Here is a 21,301-nt window from a genome sequence, read left to right as displayed (position 1 = left end):
TCCTTTCGAGATTATACAAGTTTTGAAATTTTATCAATATGACACAGAATGTTTTAGAAAATTGCATTTTCCCCCCTAGCGCGTAGATTGTTAGAATGTGGGAGTAACGTTATCATTGCCAATACGGCGGAGTGCGCCGCCATGATTACAGATCAGCCGTCGCGGACATCGAGAATCCATTTCCTTCCACGCGTCCATTGACTATTCGTCCAACACGCTGTTGCGAGTACGGCCCCAGTCTCCTTGCCGGGAAAGGACTCCCGAGCGGGGCCCGCGCCAGCGAGGACTCACGCGGCACCGCACGTGGCGGGGCCCGCCGCTCGCGGGGTGGGGAAATCCTGACCGCCGAAGCCGCACCGATCGTCCTCCTTCCCAGGCATGGGTAACCGAGCCGGGTACGGCCCCTTTCACGTGGACTTATTCTGCTGGCTCAGAACGGACGGCCGAGATCGACTCAAGGGACGGCCGCGGCAGGCGATCTACGGACGCATAATTTTGCGTCGCGACAAACGGCACCGACCATCGGGCCCCATCTCCCCTACGACGAAAGGGGATTTAATTAATCGCCTGTCGCGGACCGAACACCAATCAGGAAATAACTTTCCAGCCATCCAATAAAAAACGAACAAGATCACTTTAAACCTTTTGCAGACTTGCACAGTTCGTACTTGGCAAAGTGGCACCGAAAGAGTGTCCCCTTAAACCCTAAAAATGGTGATGGTCCCTTCACTTGTTCCCTAGTGATTTGAGGTGGTGCCATATTGCCATTCACATGCATAGAACAACCATAAGGTAAAGCGAGCGCTCGGAGTGCCATGTCGGGTCTTGTTTACGAATAAGCCTATCGAAGGTCATCTTTAGTGATCGTCATGATGGACCGGATGTTACTAAAACATATAACAATTCAAGCATTGTCGGAAAATAGATCTATGTCGTATGTATCGAGCATTCGAGCTATGAAGGTTCATGTATTGAAGAGAATTTTTGGCGTATGTGAATTGATGAAACTTGTATGACGATAAGTATTTGAATAAAATGGAGGGGAAAATCCTCAATAATGTCGCCGAAATCTAGAGACCTATTATTACCAAAGTCAACGCCTGAAGTCGCTAGATTTCCACAACTTTGACTTGTCGAAAACTGTTGTTCGAATTCACAAGAGGTCTCTTTTCTTGATCCTAAGCAAACAACAGCAAAATGGATTGTTGAGATGCTAAAACTAAGTATTATCGATCCGAGCCGAGCCAATCCAATCGAGTTCCCGATCACTCAAGTTGTCGACCTCTCAACTTACTTGACTCGTCGAGCTGTCGATCTCTGGACTTCCCGACCTATCGATCTTTTGACCTTCTGAGCTCCTAACATATGACGGTTACTATAATTTAAGGATGTGATAGTTACAATAACACTCTTTGATCACTCTTTAAGGGTGAGTCTCTTGGGCCTCGCCCTATAAAGGTAAGAGGAGAAGACTCTTCAACGGGGTAAACAAAAGAGCCAATGAATCCAGTTATATTTTACTATCTTATATGATTTTTTTTACTATCTCATATGTTTTATTATTCTCTCTAAGATTTCATTTACTTCATTGTATTTCTCATCATTTCTCTACTTCATATTATTATTTTTTGGAGTTATATGATGATTTAGACATAGAAAGGACCTCATTGTATATGTCAAGCCATAGCATGTGGCGATTATGGTAGTTTAAGGATATAATAGTTACAATGACACTCTTTAATCACCCATTAATGGTGAGTGTCTTGGGCTTCTCCCTATAAAGGTAAGGAGAGAAGACTCTTCAAAGGGGCAAACAAAAGGCACTCATTAGGATGTCGAAGGGAGTCGAGGGCACATTCCAAACGACTTGGTCAAAATGGTAGAGATATTCTTGCAACGTTTCCCGAGGCTTTTGCTTCATTGTGAATAGATTGAGGGGGTCTTCTGGTACTTTTTACTGTTGGCGAACTGGTGTAGAAGGGCGCTTTGAAATCTTTGAAGGAGCGGATGGAGGAGGTCGAGAGTCGATTGAACCATCGCTGTGCCGACTCAAAGAGAGTATTGAGGAAGACTCGACATTTGACCCCGTCTGTGTACTGATGCAGCAAAGAGGCATTCTCGAAGCGACACAGGTGATCTTCCGGTCGGCAGATCCAGTATATTCTCCCAACTGTGGTTGTCGAAAATGGCAGAGCAGCTCTGCTCCAAGATTTCACGGGCAAAAGGGGTCTCGGGCATGTTGTCCGAGCGTAGACGGGGGTGTTCCCTTTGTGCTCGTCTTGCATCCCCTCTTCTGCGCGGGGCTCATGCGAATCTTCTTCCGTGGGGGCGACACCTTAATTGGTGAAGCCCATAGGCGGTAAAACCTCATCTAATGGCAGCCACCTCTGTCCTTCAAGGGGGCCATCAGTCGCAGGTATCGGCGGGGGTAAAGGTTGAGTATGTCATAGAGCTTCTTGGCCGACTCAGAGAGAGTATTGAAGAAGACTCGACATTTGACCTCGTCCGTGTACTAATGCAGTAAAGAGCCATTCTCGAAGCGACACAGATGATCTTCCGGGTCGGCAGATCCAGTATATTCTCCTAAATGTGATTGTCGAAAAATAGCAGAGCAGCTCATGCTTCAAGATTTCACAGGCAAAAGGGGTCTCGGCATATCGTCCGAGTAGTAGACGGGGGTGTTCTCTTTGTGCTCGTCTTGCAGCCCCTCTTCTGCGCGGGACTCATGTGAATCTTCTTCTGCGGGGGCGACGCCTCGATTGGTGAAGTTCATAGGTGGTAAAATTAATCTCGCCTAATGGTGACTGCCTTTGTCCTTTGAGGGGCCCATCAGTCTCAAGTATTGGTGGGGGTAGAGGTTTAGTATGTCGCAAAGCTTTTTGGATAGCTCGATGAATAAGCTGGTTGAGGCCTTCCCCTGTCAACATGATTATTTCTTCATGGTTCCTTTCCTCCTTGAGGTCGCAGTTGTCGGTGGTACGTCTGGTGTTAACAATCACGACGTCTAACTCAGTGTTTCTCACAAATGACGCCAATTTTGTTCCGGTCGGATGTCATGAGCAGTTAAGCCATCAGTCAATAATCTGGCATCTCATGCACTGTCGCTCCTCCCGGCTAAGGGACTTGAAGAAAAACTGAACGAGTGGATTAGTATGGTGCCAGGATTCTTGGCAGGTCACTCCGACGCTTAAGTCAGTAAGGGAAGGAGGAAGAAGTGTATAAAGTTGCTCAAAATCGAGAGAGAGAGAGAGAGAGAGAGTTTTGCATACCTGCAGGAGAGATTATATACTTACGAGAAGGAATATCCATGTCGCCCTGGGGGCAAACTGTGTCATGACTGAGGGGACAACCTCTAGTAATCGCTGCCAAATGACTCCAACATGTGGCATCTGAGGGGTTAACCGTCCTATGGCTCGACAGTGCTGATTATTCTTCCTTTTTGAGTTGTAGGCACAGACACGAGGGGATCCAGGGAACCAAACCTGACAACCTTATAACCGCCTTAATCTTTTGGCAGGGCTCACACACTTGAGAAATTTTGGCAGCTTCTAAATCGAGGTAGGTAAGAGACTGAGCGACAAGGATGGTCGAGATCGGGATGGCCGAGGAGAGGGGCCGAGTGATCAAGATTGTCGAGGTCGAGAGGGCCGAGTGAGGGACCGAGTGATCAAGATAGTCGAGGTTGGAGTGACTGAGAGAGACCGAGTGATCGGGATGGTTGAGATCGAGAGGGGCGAGAGAGGAGTCGAGTGATTGAAATAGTCAAGATCGGAATGACTGAGTTAATTCATTTAAGGTTGACTATTGACTTTCTGACTTACTATATTAATGTATTTCTTGACCTTTGTTATAACGTAAGATTATTCAGGATCCGTCAACGGAAGTGGATAGAGGCTTGACCTTGGTTGTTTGCGGGGATTGAGAGGAGGGGCGGAGCCGACGACGCCGAAGAGCGTCGCGTCGGTTCCTGCACAAAGGTCACCTTTACCGATGAGCGAAGGAGAAGCAAAAGAAAAGCGGGTGGGCTGACGTGGGACCCGGTGGGTCCCACCCAGCCCGAGAACGACCGCATATTAATTAACTGCGCCCATAACTTCTGTTTTTATCAACTAACTAATAAATTCTATGGTCTGATGTAGCCGTTTAGGTCAAATTAAACAACCGTTAGATTTGGTCTTCATAACGAAAAGTTAACTGATCATGCCATGATTCATTTGTTTTTAATTTTTTTATTTATTTTTGAGAGATTTATTAGTATGTGGCAAATTCAATAATGGATCGAATTTAAATTCGTAATTTACATTTACATTTTTAGATAAATTTTTACATTTATTAGTCAACTGATCGTGCCATATGATTCATTGCTAATCATATGTTTTTAATGATTTAGCAATGTACATTTACATTTTTTAACGATGTGGACAACACTTATTATGAAATATGAAAAATAAAATTATTATAAATTTCATGGACAGAGAACAGTGTCGTGAGCAACTTTGTGTTGTATTTGTGGATGGGCATGTTTTTAGATAAAATCATGACAATAATATAAAAAAGAAATATATATATATATATATATATATATATACTATTTGATATATTTTTTAAAAAATATACAGTGATCTTTCAAAAATAATGAAAATAAATGATTGTTTTTTAATTTTTGCTTAAAATTCATTAAAAAACAGAAGCAAAATACTCTTTGATATATATATATTTAAAAATATACAGTGAAGTTTCAAAAATAATGAAAATAAATGATTTTCTTTTAATATTTGCTTAAAATTCATTAAAAAAAGAAGCAAAATTAAGTTTTTCCACGTATTTTTTTCACAAAAAATGGAGAACTTATTTATAATTGGGTAAAAGTCAAAAAGATGACTCATTTGTTTATTGAATCATAAAAGGAATGTCAACTTTTATTATTATTTTATCTATATCTCCTATCTAAATTCGATTTAAATTGGATGTATTATAATAATTATAAAACCATAATTACTACATAATTATAGTAGCTATAAAATTATAATTTCTACAACATAGAAATCTTTTTTAAGACAAATAATTTTGAGCTTCTAAAAATATTTTAAATGATATTTTTTGGACCTAAAATCAAACATATATGAATTTCATCTAATAATTCATTATATAGATATCTAAACTAGTTTCGATTTAATATATTATGTGTTGTGTGGTTTAATCCGTATAAAAAATTATGACCTCCCAAAATTTAAGATTTAATATTTACGTAATAGATACTACTAAATCGTATCTGCTACACAATTGTAGTGGCTATTAAACTATAGTTGCTTAGTTGCTACAATGTAAATGTTAAATTTTAAATTTTGAGAGGTTATAATTTTTTATTCAAATTAAATTACACAACACATGATATATCAAATGGAAGCTCTATTCAGAAATTTACAACTAATTATATAATGAAATTCTTAACGACTCAATTTCAATCCTTTTCAAAGATTCCAAATAATTTTAATCTTAATTTTTTTAATATTATATCAGTTACGAAATCGTAGTTGATACAACTATATAACAACTATGAAATCATAATGATTAAAACTGTGTGACAACTCAATCATAATAATTACAAAATCGTAATTGTTAATTATAATGTCATTATAATTTCATACTATAATTAAAAGATAATATTATTATTTTATAGAGGATTATATGTATCAATAATAGGACGTCCTAAGATTCAATAACAATAATAAAGGGCGTTTTTTTTTTTTGACTTTTGACTGTGTAATTTGCTGGGCTCATGCGCCGCGCCGCCCCACGCCACGCCACGCCGTCTCAAAGCTCCTACTGGACGCCGTCCCCAATACGTTCGCCCATTCGGCACCACAAAATTCCTCCGCCCCTTTAAATCCCTATCCCTCGTCGCCCGTCGCCTTCCCGAACCTTCTCGCTCCTTCTCCCTCCTCCGCGATCCTCCCCCTTCCTTCCCAGGCCTCTTGCTGCCGCCGAGGGCGATGGCGGTGCCCGCTCCCCATCTCGCCGCCCCCACGTCCCGCAGCAGTCGCGCCGGCGACGCCCTGACGGCCGTAACCGCCGCGTGAGTGCTTGAAACCCTAAACTAAACGCCGTGCCATCCGCTAGTTTGTGACTGATGAGTTGTCATCCGACGATCAGAGAAGTTTTTAGTCGTAGGCGAGGTTTAATACTGGAGCTTAGCCTTATTTGATACGTGGTCGTTCAGACTTGATCAGCATTGCGTTATGTACCTTTAATGAAACTTTAGGAAGCAACACATCTGATCTTTTTGGGTTAGCTTACATCTTTTCTTTTTTAGAATCTTAACATTTTTATGGAGTAGGGATACTAGGTGCTATGCTTTATCGATTCCTGTTCTGTCAAAACAAAAGATGTGTATATTGGTCATTATGATTCCGGCACTCCAAAATTGTGGTCCAAATAATTCAATAGTAGAATACTAGTTGCCAAATATTTCCATTTCTTATAGTTACAGGAAATGAAATTTCAGTTGACATCTAAATTCATTCATAAGCATTGGAGTAGCATAATGCATGATAGAAAATAGCCATTTTTTATTTACATCCACCACAATAGGTCAAATTAATTAACCTAAGCAATCTAGCATCAATCACATAACATATCAAATTAACCAGTTTACTATGGTTCCTTGATAAAAGATTTCCTTTTTTACTTTTTAATCTAAATAACCTACTGAAGTCATCCATGTAATATAAAATGCAATATTACAATGCAAATTAATCAAGATAAATTGGATTAAGATTTTTTTTGTTTTGTCTGAAATATGTTTGATCAGACCAATTAATGTTGGACCTGAATTTTGCTGCTGGAAATTTTAGCCTGCATTTGTATTTCCATTATGTATTTGTGGGATTGTTTCAATATAACTGTACTTGATATCCACAATACACTGAGATTGCAAATGCAGTATGAATGCAGTACTCTGTCCACTGCATTCCCAGTATGTCATTTTGTAAAATAACTATTTCTGTCAAGGGTTTAGAATTTATTCTAAAAATATTGTTTGGAATTCATCTAGGTAATATGGGGAAGTAGGTACCTTGCTAGAAATCAATTTTGTTATTGTTGCAGTTCAATAAACTTATTGAACCCAATTGAGAACAAAGGAAAGTCTTGCAAAGAGTTACCTTGTTGGATGAGTCACATTGACAGAAATTATCCTCTCAAAACAGTAAAATCAGAAGGAAATAACTTATTTATTTCAAGAACAGAAGATGTTTGTAAAAGGGCACGTTTTTGGTATCTGTTTTTTGGTGTACAGTGGGAATAGATTTAATTATGTTCTTTGTGCTTTTCTACTCTAATACTTGGACATTTCATTTAGCTTCTTCATTCTTGTGTGGGACACTAAAACTCCAAATTGATAATATCCATATTGATCACATGTAAAAATCTTTATAAAGATCCATGTCAAACACTTTGGGTCTGCACTCATGCCAGGTTCTTGCATCCAAATCCAAATAACAGCTTTTCTACAAACTTATTGGAAAAAATGAGGTAAATCTTAAATTTGAGTGCTCAACTTCGGTACTAGACATGACTAGATAGTGAAAAATTATCGATAAGCTTACATCAATTTTAAACTATAAAAAGGCTTTGTTTCTTGATGCCAGCTTAATTATGGTCCATGAACTATGATTGCCTACCTTTAAATTGGTTGTAGAGGAGGGAAAAAACAAGATAGAAGAGTTCGTGTGGAATTGTAAACTTTTCTGGACATGAGGATAGATTAGCCAAAGGTCCACAATACTACAATCACATTTATCATCAACTGTTGGATCTTGATTGGAGATAGATAATAATGGAATTGATTTATTTGTCAGATTGGGATATCATAATTGTTCTTAGTAAGCCTATTTTACATATGGTCTAAAGAAAGATCAATCAGTGCATGATTTATCAGATTGTTTGAAATTGGTCAGAAAGCCAGAAATCCACAAATTAATCCAAGATAAAGCAAAATTTTCTACCTGGTTGGGGGGTCAGTGCAAAGGACAACCCAATGCACAAATTAATGTGAGATTCCGGGGAAGGATCTATTGTACATGACCTTATCCTGCATTGCAAGATGTTGTTTCCGCGAGAAAATAATGAATCTAAAGCACTTAATATATGTAAATAACTTAAGTGAGATTGACGCCTGATTCATTTAATTGCAAGATGTTGTTTCCGCGACTCGAAAATAATGAATCAACCTAAAGCGCTTAATATATGTAAATAACTTAAGTGAGATTGACGCCTGATTAAAGATAAGCAGTTCACATTTTTTTTGTTAAATAGTGGGTCGTGGAAGTTTTTGGCTTTTCATTGGATGGAACCTGAGATGATTGCCCCATCTCATTACTTGTTAGTTTATGTTAATCTCCTCACTTAGATGCTATGTTGTTTACCCACCTCCTAATATCCTGAACTGGATTCTAACATCTATTGTTAATCAATTCCCAAAGGAACTCTTAGTTTTAGATCCTTTATAGTGCACATGTACTCTTTGTTCATCGTCTAATAATCTTTGACCTACCGTCTTGACACCAACTGCTGTTGTAGCGTCAAAGATAACGCTATATGCTTTGTTTACTTTACTATTTTTGGAAACAAAATCCTGATTGTGTGTCTACATGATTTATGTGTATGATTAACTTATGGCCATGTAGATGATGCAAGTGAAAATTTGTTGTTGCGTGCAACCTTAATGTCATATTTTTCTCATCTAAATATTCAATTTACTCGCCTCAAATAATTTCGCTGTATTTCATTAAAGTAGTCATGCATATCTTCTTTGTATGTCAGCAGCTCATCACATGCCAAACCTTTCTGCCAAGGCATGGCTGAGGCACACAAGCATATCTTTCTTCATCAGCTATCCCAGAAAAAGTTCCACATAAGGCGTGTGTGCTCACAATATGGAAAACAAAACCTGAACTTTGGGTGGCTAGAACGAAGAAGGAAGTTTCTACCCATTTACCAAGCCAGACGAATAAAACACAATATTCTGCTTGCATCAACTGATGATAGCATAATCGTCAATGGGACCCCACAATCACCTTTTGGCACTGAAGTGGAGGAGATGAGGTTGAAATTAGATGAATATTTCCAAGGTGATGGTATAGGAAGTGGACTAGTCCAATCCATACATGACGCAGCAAGAGCAATCGAGCTGGCTATTCAAAGACAAACCTTGTCATCAAGAAGCTCTTGGTTCTCAAAGACCTGGCTTGGAGTAGACAAAAATGCATGGATTAAGCGATTGTCTTATCAGGTAATACGGCAATATCTTTCAGCAACTGCTCCATCATATGCTCCTTCAAAGTTCCTAATGCACAGATTATCTAATAGTGAACTACACATCATGTCACCCATTCTGGGTATGGTTTTTTTTGTGGGTCCTGGTTATGTTTGCTTAATGTCAAATGTTTTTGTATAGGAGATTTTAAGACTGTTGTTTTCACTTGAATATTACTAGTGATACATAACCTTGCATATAGCTCAGTGGAAGGATAATAGCTTGATGATGCAGATAATGAGTATCATATGGCAGTGATCTGTAACTGTATTTAGGTCTCTATTCTGAGGGTCCAGGGCAAAATGATTGATGCTGAATGTCTGATCATGCTTATCATATTATTTACTTGCACTATATACTCTGGAATAAAATTTCACACTATTAATTCCAGGCTGCTGTATATTCCTTACTGCAAGCAGTTCTTGAGATTTCATCACGGGGAGATGGAAGAGACAGAGATGTTCATATTTCTGTGCAGAGGAGGTAGCTTATTTTTCTCTCTGGCTTCTTTATCTATCTTTGTGCCAGTCATCCAATCTTATTGTTTGTGACTTTTTCTCAAGATGTTCTATAAATTATTCTTTATCTTATTTCTGTGTGGTTAGATGCTATTCTTCATTTGGTCATTTGGTTTGTAGATTATGCAACTCTTATCAGTATAAGCATTGGCTTAATTATTTTAATCCTACATTTGCTGCTCCTATGCTTTTCTGTAGCTATAGAGTTGTTATTATGTAAATGTGATGTTACTTGATGCTTACTTTTTTGGCATCATTTTTCTTTAATTTGCTCTTAATTTTAGATGGTCATGCTCATAAAATGGGTGCATGTTTGACACTTGCACAGTAACAAGATGGCGTCATGTCAAAGTTATGTTTTGATTCTGTTTAAAAAAATATCAGACTGCATAAGTAGAATGATTGCTGGAGGTACTCACTGCATGCTAATAAATCATAACAAGATTACATCTCCCTCAATTTCACTTTGTCATTTATTTGTTATACAATTTTTAAGGTTCATTACTCCTGAAGTACCTTACAACTAGCCACTGGAGCTATATTCCCAGTATGTCATTCTTGATTTTGTTATTAATGCTAGTTTAATTGTTTGCTATATAATCTTGAACAGTGTAACTCGCTAGCCATTTCAATAAACTGTGGTTCGCCTCATCCATTTTGGTGCCTCTGTAAACATCAGTTTTAACAGTTTGAAATCTTTAATATGTGACATTTTCTTTTGAAAATTAAATGGTTATCTTACATTTCTGAGCTAAGATAGCAACTTGTCAAGATTGTCTTTGTTTCATGCAGACTGTGTTCCTTCAAGTCTTCTCTAATATGCATATGAGGTTGTAAAGCTGGTAAATTTAATGTTTGACTTTTGATGCAAAGCACATGTTATTATTAAGTTTTCTACTTCTTATTTGAATTCTCTTCTTTAATCAAATTTTCTACCTTTTAGTTGTTCATTGTCTTTCATCAGTCTAACTGTTTTAGTTCATCACAAATTTGCTTACTTACAGTTTACTACGACTATGTGCTCCCTTGGAGAGCACAATTCAAGAGGAATTGTCTATCAAAAACCCTATAACGTATGAATGGTTTAAGAATGACCATCACCCAGTGATTGTGGCAACACTTGTGAATTTGTTTGAAAGTGATATTCTCTTTAGTTCGGCGACAAAGTTGTAAGTCAATATCTTCATTTCAAATGAATGCCTAGTTTTGTGCTTTCTGTATGATGTTGGATCAGTACATATATTTTAATTTTGACAGTTACTCAGAAAATGAGTCATCTGATTCTGCCACAGCAAGTGACCTGTCACTCCTTATGCTTGCCTTAAGTTGCCTTGCAGCTGTCAGAAAGCTTGGATCTGCAAAAGTATCCTGTTCACAGTTCTCATCTATGTTGCCAGACATTACTGGTAGATTCATGGATTTGCTTCTGGATTTTCTGCCAATAAAAAGAGCATACAAATCTATGAAGGAGATTGACCTACGCAGAGAATTCCTATTCCATTTTGGTCCTAGAGTTGCTATAGGTGAATTTGATAATGAACACAGAGCTGAAGAGATGGCCTTTTGGATTGATCTTGTGCAAACACAACTGCAACAAGCTATTGATAGGGAAAAGATATGGTCTAGACTAACAACATGTGAGAGCATTGAGGTTTGAAGCTTGAGACTCTTACTGTCAGATATTTTATCTATCTATTTGTGGTCACTCTGCTGTTGTAGTCTTATAATTTGATGATACGATACTTCATTGTATTATCAGTTTGCTTGAATTTTAAAATATAAATATGAAAGAACAGCCTGTCAGAAAAATATTTGCCTATGTGCTGTTGGTAATGCAACTGAGAAATTCTTACCCTAAAAGATTGCAAACTGAGACATTTAGTCCTGTGAGATTTCTGGCTCTCACACAAACCTTGCTTATACTGCCTCACAATCATTTTCTATATGTCACATGCTTTTTTATGCCACAAACTAGAATGTAGTATTTGTTGCCTTATTCCACATTTCTCATGTTCCATTCATCTTGTATGTCTGTATGCTGCTTCTTTTTCTTCATTAGGTTATGACAAACCCAAACTTAATCAGTGATAAGACAATTGCTTCCTTATGATTGGATCCTAATTTTCTTGCTGTTGTTTTTTTCTTCACTGTTTCATGTCAATTAAATTCAAAGTTTTCTACAGGTATTGGAAAAGGATTTGGCTATATTTGGTTTTTTTATTGCTTTGGGAAGAAGTACACAATCATTTTTATCTTCAAATGGTGTAGAGGTGTCGGATGAACAAATAGAAAGTATCATAAGGTCTGGATTAATCTTGCCACCTTGTTGGTATTTGAATTTCCATTTAATTTGTATTGCAGGTTAAATCTGTCATCTGGTTTGTAATATTTCAGTATGTTGATTGTTTTCCTTGCTAGGTATCTTATAGGTGGGAGTGTATTGTATTATCCACAACTTTCATCAATTAGTTCTTATCAGCTTTACGTGGAGGTTAGCTCTAACAACATAGTTGAATCCCTTTTGATATCACATTGTTTTTTACTCTTTTGACTGTGTTATTTTATTCTGTAGGTAGTTTGTGAAGAGCTGGACTGGTTACCCTTTTATCATCGTAACATATATAATGTAACTAGTGATGATAATAAAGATAAGCAGGAAGATGGTTCTAAAACAGAATCTATTTCACAAGTTTTAAAAGTCTGCTCTTACTGGGTAACAAGTTTTATAAAGTACAGTAAGTGGCTTGAGAACCCATCACACATCAAGGCAGCTCGATTCCTTTCTGGAGGGTATGGACAAAATATTCAGAAGTCATGTTACAAGTTTAATTTACTAGTGAAATTTCTTATGGATATTATTCTTGTTTTCCTTCCATGAGTATTTGCTGTTACTTATTTTTTATTAACATGTACAGGCATGTTATGCTCAAAGAATGCATGATACAACTTGGTATATTAACGTAAGTTCATAATGTTGTTTTCTGATGTTTTAACTGTACTTACTGTTTGTAGCCTTCATTTATGCTACTAAACATTTGAAATGGCCTTCAGGAATTCAAGAGAGGATGTTAGAGAAGTTCGGCATGGATTTGAAACAAAGATATCGGACCAGTTAGAGTTAAAGTCTTTCGATGAGGTATCAATCATAACATAATATTTTTATTATCAATATTTGTGCCCCATGCCGTCTTCAGACCAACTAAAAATAAATGTTTTTTCTCTCACTTTGGTAGTGTATTGTAAAACCTGCACTTGTTGATAAATAAGTTGTCAGTGTTGTAATGGAATTACCAATGCCTCATTTTACAGTGTGAGTATTTTATACCATAATGTCATTTCTTTGAAAATAGAAAGCATCGTTGAATGTATCTTGTTGGTTGAAAATGAAAAAGTTTATATTGTACATTTAAATTAGACAACATACTCACTGGATGGTTTCTATCCACTATATACAATGAATTCTAGTTCCCATTGGATGCCTTGATTTGGAATATTTTATCATGGAATTTTGTTGCTAGATGTTGGAATAGATTTTAACTGGTCCTGCTCAGCTGACCAAGCAGGAGCTAGTGTACTTTAAAAAAAAAAAACTAATTTGCAAATGGAAATTGTGTCTCTGTGCCAAGTACCTGGCTCACTTGACTCCCATGATATGCAAAGTTTTGGGTTGTCAATGTTATAGTGTATCCATGCAAGGAAATAGGTGGTCCTGATGATTTTATTGTCTGCAGTGATGCACAGCAAAAAGTCCTCTTCCCATCTGAAGTTTTGTTAACTGCTAAACCGTAGCAACATGATTCCAATTTGAATTCATTCATTAAGAGTTTTATATCGAGATTCTATTTTCACCTGTTAATTTTTTCTGTTGCTTTGATTTCAAAGCTCTCAGTTAATCCATTTGCCTTGGTGTTGGCTGTGTAAGGATGTAATCAGCATATTCTTTTAACTTTGAGTTATTGATGAAGATTCATTAATGACTGCAGACACTTGAAAGTGTTGAAGAAACCGTTAAAAGATTAGAAGATTTACTCCAAGAACTACACCTGTCCAACTTGTGTCATGGAAAAGACAATTTGAGAGCTGCTTGTTCTGACCTCGAGAGAATACGGAAACTTAAGAAAGAGGCAGAATTTCTTGAGGCGTCATTTAGAGCAAAGGCTGCTTCATTAGAACAGGTAAAATTTTGGAAGTTAACTCTTACAAGGTAGGTTTTTATAATTTTAAACATGGAAGTCTAGATTGTTGCTGATATATACAATGATTCCAGGTTTTATTTGGGTCCTATTTTCTAGAAACCAAAATGTTATTGCAATTGAAGCTCAATTTTAGGGCGAGAAGTTCAAATGCCCCTTGATTTTCAGGAAAGCTGAGTCAGGGCTTCTTTTTGAAAAAATCTTTATTAAAGCCCCGTGGAAAACAATATTCCTATTTTACCACTCTAAAAAGCATGGAATTGTATATTTTCATGGGGCCTTAACAGTGTTTTTTTAAAAAAGAAAAGAGGCCTTATTAGGTGCACTTTTAGAGAATAGGGCCCTTTTAGGACCTTTTCCTTTGTTAAATACATAATAGTTTGTAACTCCTGCTGGTTTCAATGAACTATTTCATTATTCAAGTTGTAATAAGAGTAATTTTTCCCTTCACGGCACTTGAATGATCTCGGGTTAAATTTACTAAACTCATTGATCGCAACAGCAATGCATCACCAAGTATATCTAAACCAGTGTCCCTATTTTACTTTCTTTTTCAAGGTTCATGAAGTACAAGTTCCATCCATTGTCATCGTTCAAGTTTTTGGCTAGCATGTTGTTGTTAGTACTAAGTTCCAAATTTTGAAAATTACTAGTGATATAGTGTCACATAAAGCTCAATGGTCGGATAAAATTCGTGTAGCCAACCCCTAATAGTTAGGGCAAACATGGCTTGATGAATGTAAGATAGAAATAAATAGCTTATGGTTTTGCCTAATCACCAAGCTTCTTCCTTCAACTCAATTTATGTTTCTATGTAACAAGTTGGGTATGCCCCTGCTTAAGGAGTGTTAGATAAAATATAAATATTAACTTAATCATTGCATTACCCAGTATGATGACCTAGTTTTATTTAAATTATTTAATATAGAGCCTCTAAATGCATATGCTGTATTCCTTTTTATGCAACAATAATAAACTATCTAAGTTCTAAATATTGTGTTAATCTTTCTTCTCTTCATCAACACTGATTATGAGATCCAATTTTTATGTCAACTGGAAAATTTTCTGTTATAAACTTCATGGCTGAAAAATATTGTACTCTCTGATTACTGTCAGAGTGATGATTGCTCCCTGGCTTCTACCAGTAGACTGGGAAGGATATCAGACAATTCTAGTGAAAACACAATCATTCGGAAACCTGATGATGTGTGAGTTGCTTGTTTCTAGAATTTGATTATTTATAAATTTTGACTTTATCAAATACATGGTATTCAACCTGTTGCAAATTATTGCTTTTTTCTTACATTTTCAGACTAACATTGCTGTACCTTTTCATATCATTTTGGTTAGGAAACCTCATGGTTTTTGGACCAAGGATTTTTGAACAATTTGAGAATAAAAACTTTGCAAGAGTGACATATATGGTAGGATATCTGTATTCCACTTTTATGTTTAGGCATTTCATGCAATGCTAGTTTGTTCTTATTATAGTTGATTTTCAACAATGCTAGTCCATTCTATTAAAGTTTATGTTCCTACAAAGGTGCAATGGGCTGGATTTGACAAGTTGGAATTTGATGATTTTTTCCGGCAAGTTCTTTTATTGGGTTTCAGATCTGGCTTCCAGGTCTGGGATGTTCACCAGTCCAATAATGTGCGGCAGATAGCATCAAGGCATGATGGACCTGTATCATTCCTTCAAATGCAAAAGAAATTAAAACCGGCAATGAAGCAAGAAGATAAGTTTGCAGAAGTTCGCCCACTATTGATTGTTGCCGAGGAGGCTTCAATTAGCATGAAAGGCAACAACCTTGATGGGGATGGTTCTTCTTTTAATGAATCCACAACTAATTGGGATATGGGAAGTGAGAATCTTGATTCCAATTTCCAACAAACAAAACAAGCAAGAACTAGTAGAAGCTGATCTGAGTGTATGTGAAAACTCAGCTATTTGTGCTCCCTTTATTAGCTAATATTCCCTTTTATTGCTATATGCATTTCATGTGTGCACAGCATAACGCACAAGTAAAGTCACGTCTTTCATACAACTCTACAAGTGTCAGTTTTGCCTTTGTTGCATTGAATTTAATCCATGTTTTCAAATTTTGTACCATGCTGAGCAGCATAATTGAAATGTATTGTTTTGATTTAAGTATATAGTTTTTTTCTTCTTTTTCTTCTTCTCTTTTATTCTTTCACTTCAGTTTGCCACCGGCACCATACATCGAACTGTCTGTGTGATATAGAAACAACCAAGACTCTAACACGGCTCGAGATTTTGAACCTTGATTTAATCTATTATCATGGTTTGTCTTAACATGATAGCCACATTTTGGTTTTTTATGTATGGGCAAGACCAGGTACTACCAAGTTGAGTGTATCTTATTCAGACTGTGATAACTAGCCAGAACCTAGTTAGGTTATCATTCGTGCGTGTCTTTTGACATTTATTTATATTTTATGAACTGTAGTTGAAGGGGTAAGAGGCTGCAAATCATGCAAATATATAGTGGAAATAAATAAAAAGATGCAATCTAGGTGGCATGATGTATTAAATAATCTTGAAAAAAAATTAGGTTTATCATATTGAAAACTAACTGTTTTGATCTATGCTTACATCTACCGCATCAAATCTAAATGTAATCATTAACTCATTCTTGAATTCTTCATTATTATCACACTCCTCAGTCTTCCCTTCAATTGTTCAAATCAAGTTCTAATTCGTAAGTTTTATGTTACCAAGCACAAGTAGTCAAGTAGGTTCTCTTTGATTGAATTAGCTCATTAGCATTGAAGTTTTTTCAGCTGTCTGATGTCAAGATTGATCAAGAACTAACATCTTTTTCTTCTTATTTACTCTACTGCTTTCTTGTGTTTTAAGAGATTAGATCCATCTTGATTCATGGGGGATAAAGATAGTGCCAATTAAGAATTTGTTTTTCCTTTTTCCTTCTCCACACCAAGTAATTCTAAGTTAGCTGATGTATTATGACAGTCATTGATTCCCTTTTCAGTGAAATTCTCTAATTTTACCAGGTTAAATACCTAGAAACCATTCTTAAGTCTACATGTTATTTTCACAATGAAAGGTCAAGTATGGTTTGTTCCTTTGAGCAAATCCTACAATAGAGATCTGAGAGGCTTTGTTAGTAACATGCAGTTAGGTGGACTTAATAGCTTGTAGATATCTCATGATTTAATTGAATTCCCATGCATAGTGTTTCTGGCCTTACAATTTTATGGTCCATTTACTCATAGGCTGATAAGTGAACTAATGGATGATAGAGCTGATGAATCACCTAAAATTTTTGGCCCATCCTATTGTTTACTTGTGCTTGGACAGCTTGGCTAGAATTTATGGGAAAATGGATGGATCATTATGGTTCCTTCCATCTCTCTTTTTTGATGCCCCACATCAGAATTGAATCAACTGTGGCAGGACCTATGTTTTATTTTATTTTGGTTTATATCTATTCTTTGATCCATTTATCTATAATAAACAGCACAAAGGGAGGAAAAAAATTAAGTCTCATCCATTCATCCCATCATCAATCCATCCAACTTAATCAATCCTCTCATTTGTTCTTATTCATAGTATTGCTTATTCGTGTTTGTTGTTGTTTAAATTATGTAATTGCTCCTTCAAGAAATTGTTCGATTAAATTTGTCTAGGAATTCATTTTTAAATTTCTTTATGGGAATGAATATTCTATGAGTAACTTATTGAGCACTCTCATAATCCTGTCATCAATAACAACTTTATCATGTGGAAGAGATTGTGTTAGGCTTTCTCTAAACAGAAGGCAAGAAATAGGTCATGAGATAGGGGGAAAAATTTTCCCTCTGTCATGGCGCATATCTTGATTAGATTTTAGTTGATTTTCCTTAATTCAAGGTTTAAAATTTCGACCCGTGTCGAGTTTTCGATTTCAGATCGGAATCATACTATTTTGGTATCGTATCGTGTTATGCCGATATAATTTCAATATTTTTTAAATATAAAATATATTAACTATTTTTTAATATGTATATATATATATATATATATATATATATATATATATATATATATATATATATATAATTTAATTTTATTAAGTTTTAATTAAACCTATTTAAATTATCTCAATCATACTAGTTGAGAGTTGATTGAAATTATTAATTTAATTAACTTAAGTTCGTTGTTCTTGCGCGCGATTGCATCCCTGCAGACGTCTAACGTCGGAGGCACACGGGAGCCTGGCGACACCTTCGGAGGCATCGTGCAAGTCTGGCAATGCCTCAGGACGTGTCGCTCTGCGGCGCAGCGGGGATCCCTTCTGACAAGTCACGAGAGTCCGGCGGAGCCTCGGGGGTGCGTCGGCACTAGAGGCTTAATTGTGTCGGTTTCGGTTCGCAAGCGGAACGAAATTTTTCGTCCGTATCGAACGAAACGGTTCGAGATTTCATTCCTTGCCTTAATTTACCTTTTTAAGGGATCCTGTCATTATGTGTGAATCAACTACTGTATAGATGTTGTCTTGTATTAATACACTATTATAGTCCACAGTTAATAGTTTGGTGGGTAATATTATCCAACTTATCTCATTGGGGAGCCAAAATGTGTCCATTTCTAGCATATATCTATAGCTTGGTTACTTAATATGCTAGTGCATAGTTTGCTAATGCAAACATTAGAACTAATTTCCTTCTGCTCTATGCATTATTCACAGAAATAAATCTTCTGCAGGTCTCCAGTGTCACCATAGATAACCTAGACGAGGAGTCAAATGAGATACGTCGCTTCAAACTGCTAAGGGATGAATTAATTGAGCTTGAGAGGAGGGTTCAAAGAAGTACAGATGAATCGAGGAATGAGGAGGTAAATGACTAGTATATCCAAATATTTTTGATAGAATCTTCTCATTTCATATCACAGTGCAGTTAGTTTTGAGCATGCCGCATTAACTCTGTTCTTGGCTCTAATCAGTAATAGACATCTTAAAATTGGATAATGGACATACGGAAAGTGTTTATCACATATTAGGTAGGACTAATGCAACACCGAATTTCATGATTTCCATTGAGGTGTTGGAAAATAAAGAATTGTTCTTCTCTGACCAGAATTGGCACATTCTCAATCTTGTGAAAATTTAAATTCGGATTCGTATCGTATGCTTTAGTTTTTTTTTCTGACTTTCAAATGCCTTTTATTTTATGTTTCAAAAAATTTCAATAACTTCAATATTTTTTTTTCTTCTTTTCAATCTTCCCCTTTGTTTCAGCTAACAACTCTATATACTTCTCTAGCAACCTGACTTTACAGATAAAAAAGGCAAGCAGGCATCTGCAAACAAGCATCACATATTAGTTCCTGCGCCAGAAAAGGAAAATATCGTTGCCAAATCACTGACAAAGATTAAAGAGACTACCACGGTATTTCTCCTAAACTTCTTTGAAACTTCACCTTCTTTAATGAATACAGTAGTAAGCCCTAAACCCTAAACCACTCACTTGTGAGTGTAAGTGCTATATGCAATTGTAGTTATTTTATGATGTATTTGTAAAATTTAATGTTATCGTATCAATAGTAATTTAAATAACTAGAGTAGGGAAGAAGGATTATATGTGAATTCTTTCTTTCAACGTCGTTGCAGGATGTCTGGCAAGGAACTCAGTTGTTAGCCATAGATGTGTCAGCAGCTGTGGCCTTATTGAAAAGGGCGGCTAGCGGAGACGAACTCACAGAGAAAGAGAAAAAGGCTCTTCGAAGAACTTTAACTGACTTGGCATCTGTTATTCCAATTGGGTTTCTGATGCTACTTCCAGTAAGCTGAACCTCAAACTTAGCATTTCCATCATACTCACTATCTGGTTTCTTTTCTTTCACAAGTTTGAGATTCACTGGTAATTTTCCATAAACATCAGAATCTTCCATGATTCCCCAGTGGTAGTATCACATTGAAACTGATCTGATGCTTCGGCTCAACTCGCAAGTCATGTTTGCACAAGCTGTCACGGGCAGTGCCGTATCTTAATCTGCTTCATTGGCGCTGTTCTCCCCTGCTATAAGCTTTACTGCATTTGATCTGCATTTCATGAATCTTTTGCATGACTGCATAAGACCTGTGTTTAAAGATTGTGCTGATTGTGATCAGAAGCTGATAGATCTGCAGTTCTCTCTTTGGTTAATTTTTTCTGGCTCTCTGCTAACTTACTGGTAATTTGTCGGTTAGGTTACTGCAGTCGGGCACGCTGCTATGTTGGCGTTCATCCAAAGATATGTACCTGCTCTGGTAAGTATATTTTGTTTATCTACCGATCACAGTTCCTGCAGAATGTTTGGCCACTCAGGCACTGAAAAGATGATCTGTTTGATAGATTCCATCCACGTACGCACCAGAGAGGTTGGATCTCTTGAGGCAGCTTGAAAAGGTGAAACAAATGGAAATAGTCGAACCAAGCTGCGATCAGGATACAGAGACTGTTAGTTTGGGCAGCAGTGGATCCGAGTAGATAAACCAATCAAGATCAAGATTGCCTTAACATATTGCCTCAATTTTACACTTGACTGTTTACTTACAACATGGAGATTTACAAGAATTTTACAAGACTAGTGGCAGCTGATTTTGTAAAGCAAGGAGATCCAAGCTAATCAAGGGAATGCCTTATTTACCAAAAAAAGAACATGTAATTTTTTTGTAAATATGAATCACTGGCGTTACAAAATCTGTTGTTGCAGCAGTATTACAGTTACCCACACCAATCTGTGTAATTTGGGCTTTGTATTTTTTTTCACTTTATTATGGGTTGTAAACATATAATTCTAGTCAATGAAGTTATGTTTGAGGCAGCTATGGACTGGTTGATTATGAATGTAACTATCAATACATTTGAACTGAGATTATGATATCTCGTGTTCAACACTTGTGCATCACTTTATGTTCAAAGCTCTAGATGGCTGGCTGGCTGGCTCTTCCTCTGTTCATGAAAGAAACAAGCTTTTTTTTTTATTGTAGATATGCTAGCCCAAAGCTTTTTAGTCATAGATAGTATGTTTTTATTTTTTTCATTTTCCAAAGAGATAAGGCTACTTTCTCTCCTAATTTATTTATCAGATAAATTCATAACATTTAATCGACACCAAATACTTTTGGAACTGATAAATCTTAAAAATGATCAATCCAATCTCATAAAAAATTTTCACCAACTAATTCAGTAAATCAAAAAACACTCAACAAATAATACAACATTCTTAAATCAATCATCCATTAAAAGATATTATAATTTTCACC

The 21,301-nt window shown here is 36.6% G+C and overlaps 1 protein-coding gene across 2 annotated transcripts; it reads left to right on the top strand.

Moving 5' to 3' along the window:
- The first annotated feature begins 5,917 nt into the window (after window positions 1-5,917).
- Window positions 5,918-20,857, top strand: LOC141845213 (uncharacterized). Of its 2 annotated transcripts, none has more exons than XM_074733269.1 (19): window positions 5,918-6,076; window positions 8,827-9,292; window positions 9,708-9,799; window positions 10,839-11,003; window positions 11,092-11,485; window positions 12,018-12,136; window positions 12,253-12,325; window positions 12,407-12,624; window positions 12,750-12,794; window positions 12,886-12,970; window positions 13,818-14,009; window positions 15,144-15,235; window positions 15,378-15,397; window positions 15,897-15,958; window positions 18,757-18,888; window positions 19,317-19,442; window positions 19,664-19,834; window positions 20,243-20,302; window positions 20,388-20,857. In XM_074733269.1, exons 1-19 carry the CDS (start codon window positions 5,994-5,996, stop codon window positions 20,520-20,522), a joined length of 2,730 nt encoding a protein of 909 aa, XP_074589370.1. In that variant the 5' UTR covers window positions 5,918-5,993; the 3' UTR covers window positions 20,523-20,857. The 2 variants fall into 2 exon arrangements, with proteins under 2 accessions (XP_074589370.1, XP_074589369.1); XM_074733268.1 differs by having other exon boundaries at window positions 8,824-9,292.
- The last annotated feature ends 444 nt before the right edge of the window (window positions 20,858-21,301 follow it).

The sequence above is a fragment of the Curcuma longa genome, chromosome 14 (genome assembly GCF_044706935.1).
Source record: "Curcuma longa cultivar G26 ecotype Majalengka, Jawa Barat chromosome 14, ITB_CL_G26_1.1, whole genome shotgun sequence".
Lineage (NCBI taxonomy): Eukaryota > Viridiplantae > Streptophyta > Magnoliopsida > Zingiberales > Zingiberaceae > Curcuma > Curcuma longa.
This window is presented reverse-complemented; position numbering and strand designations above follow the sequence as displayed.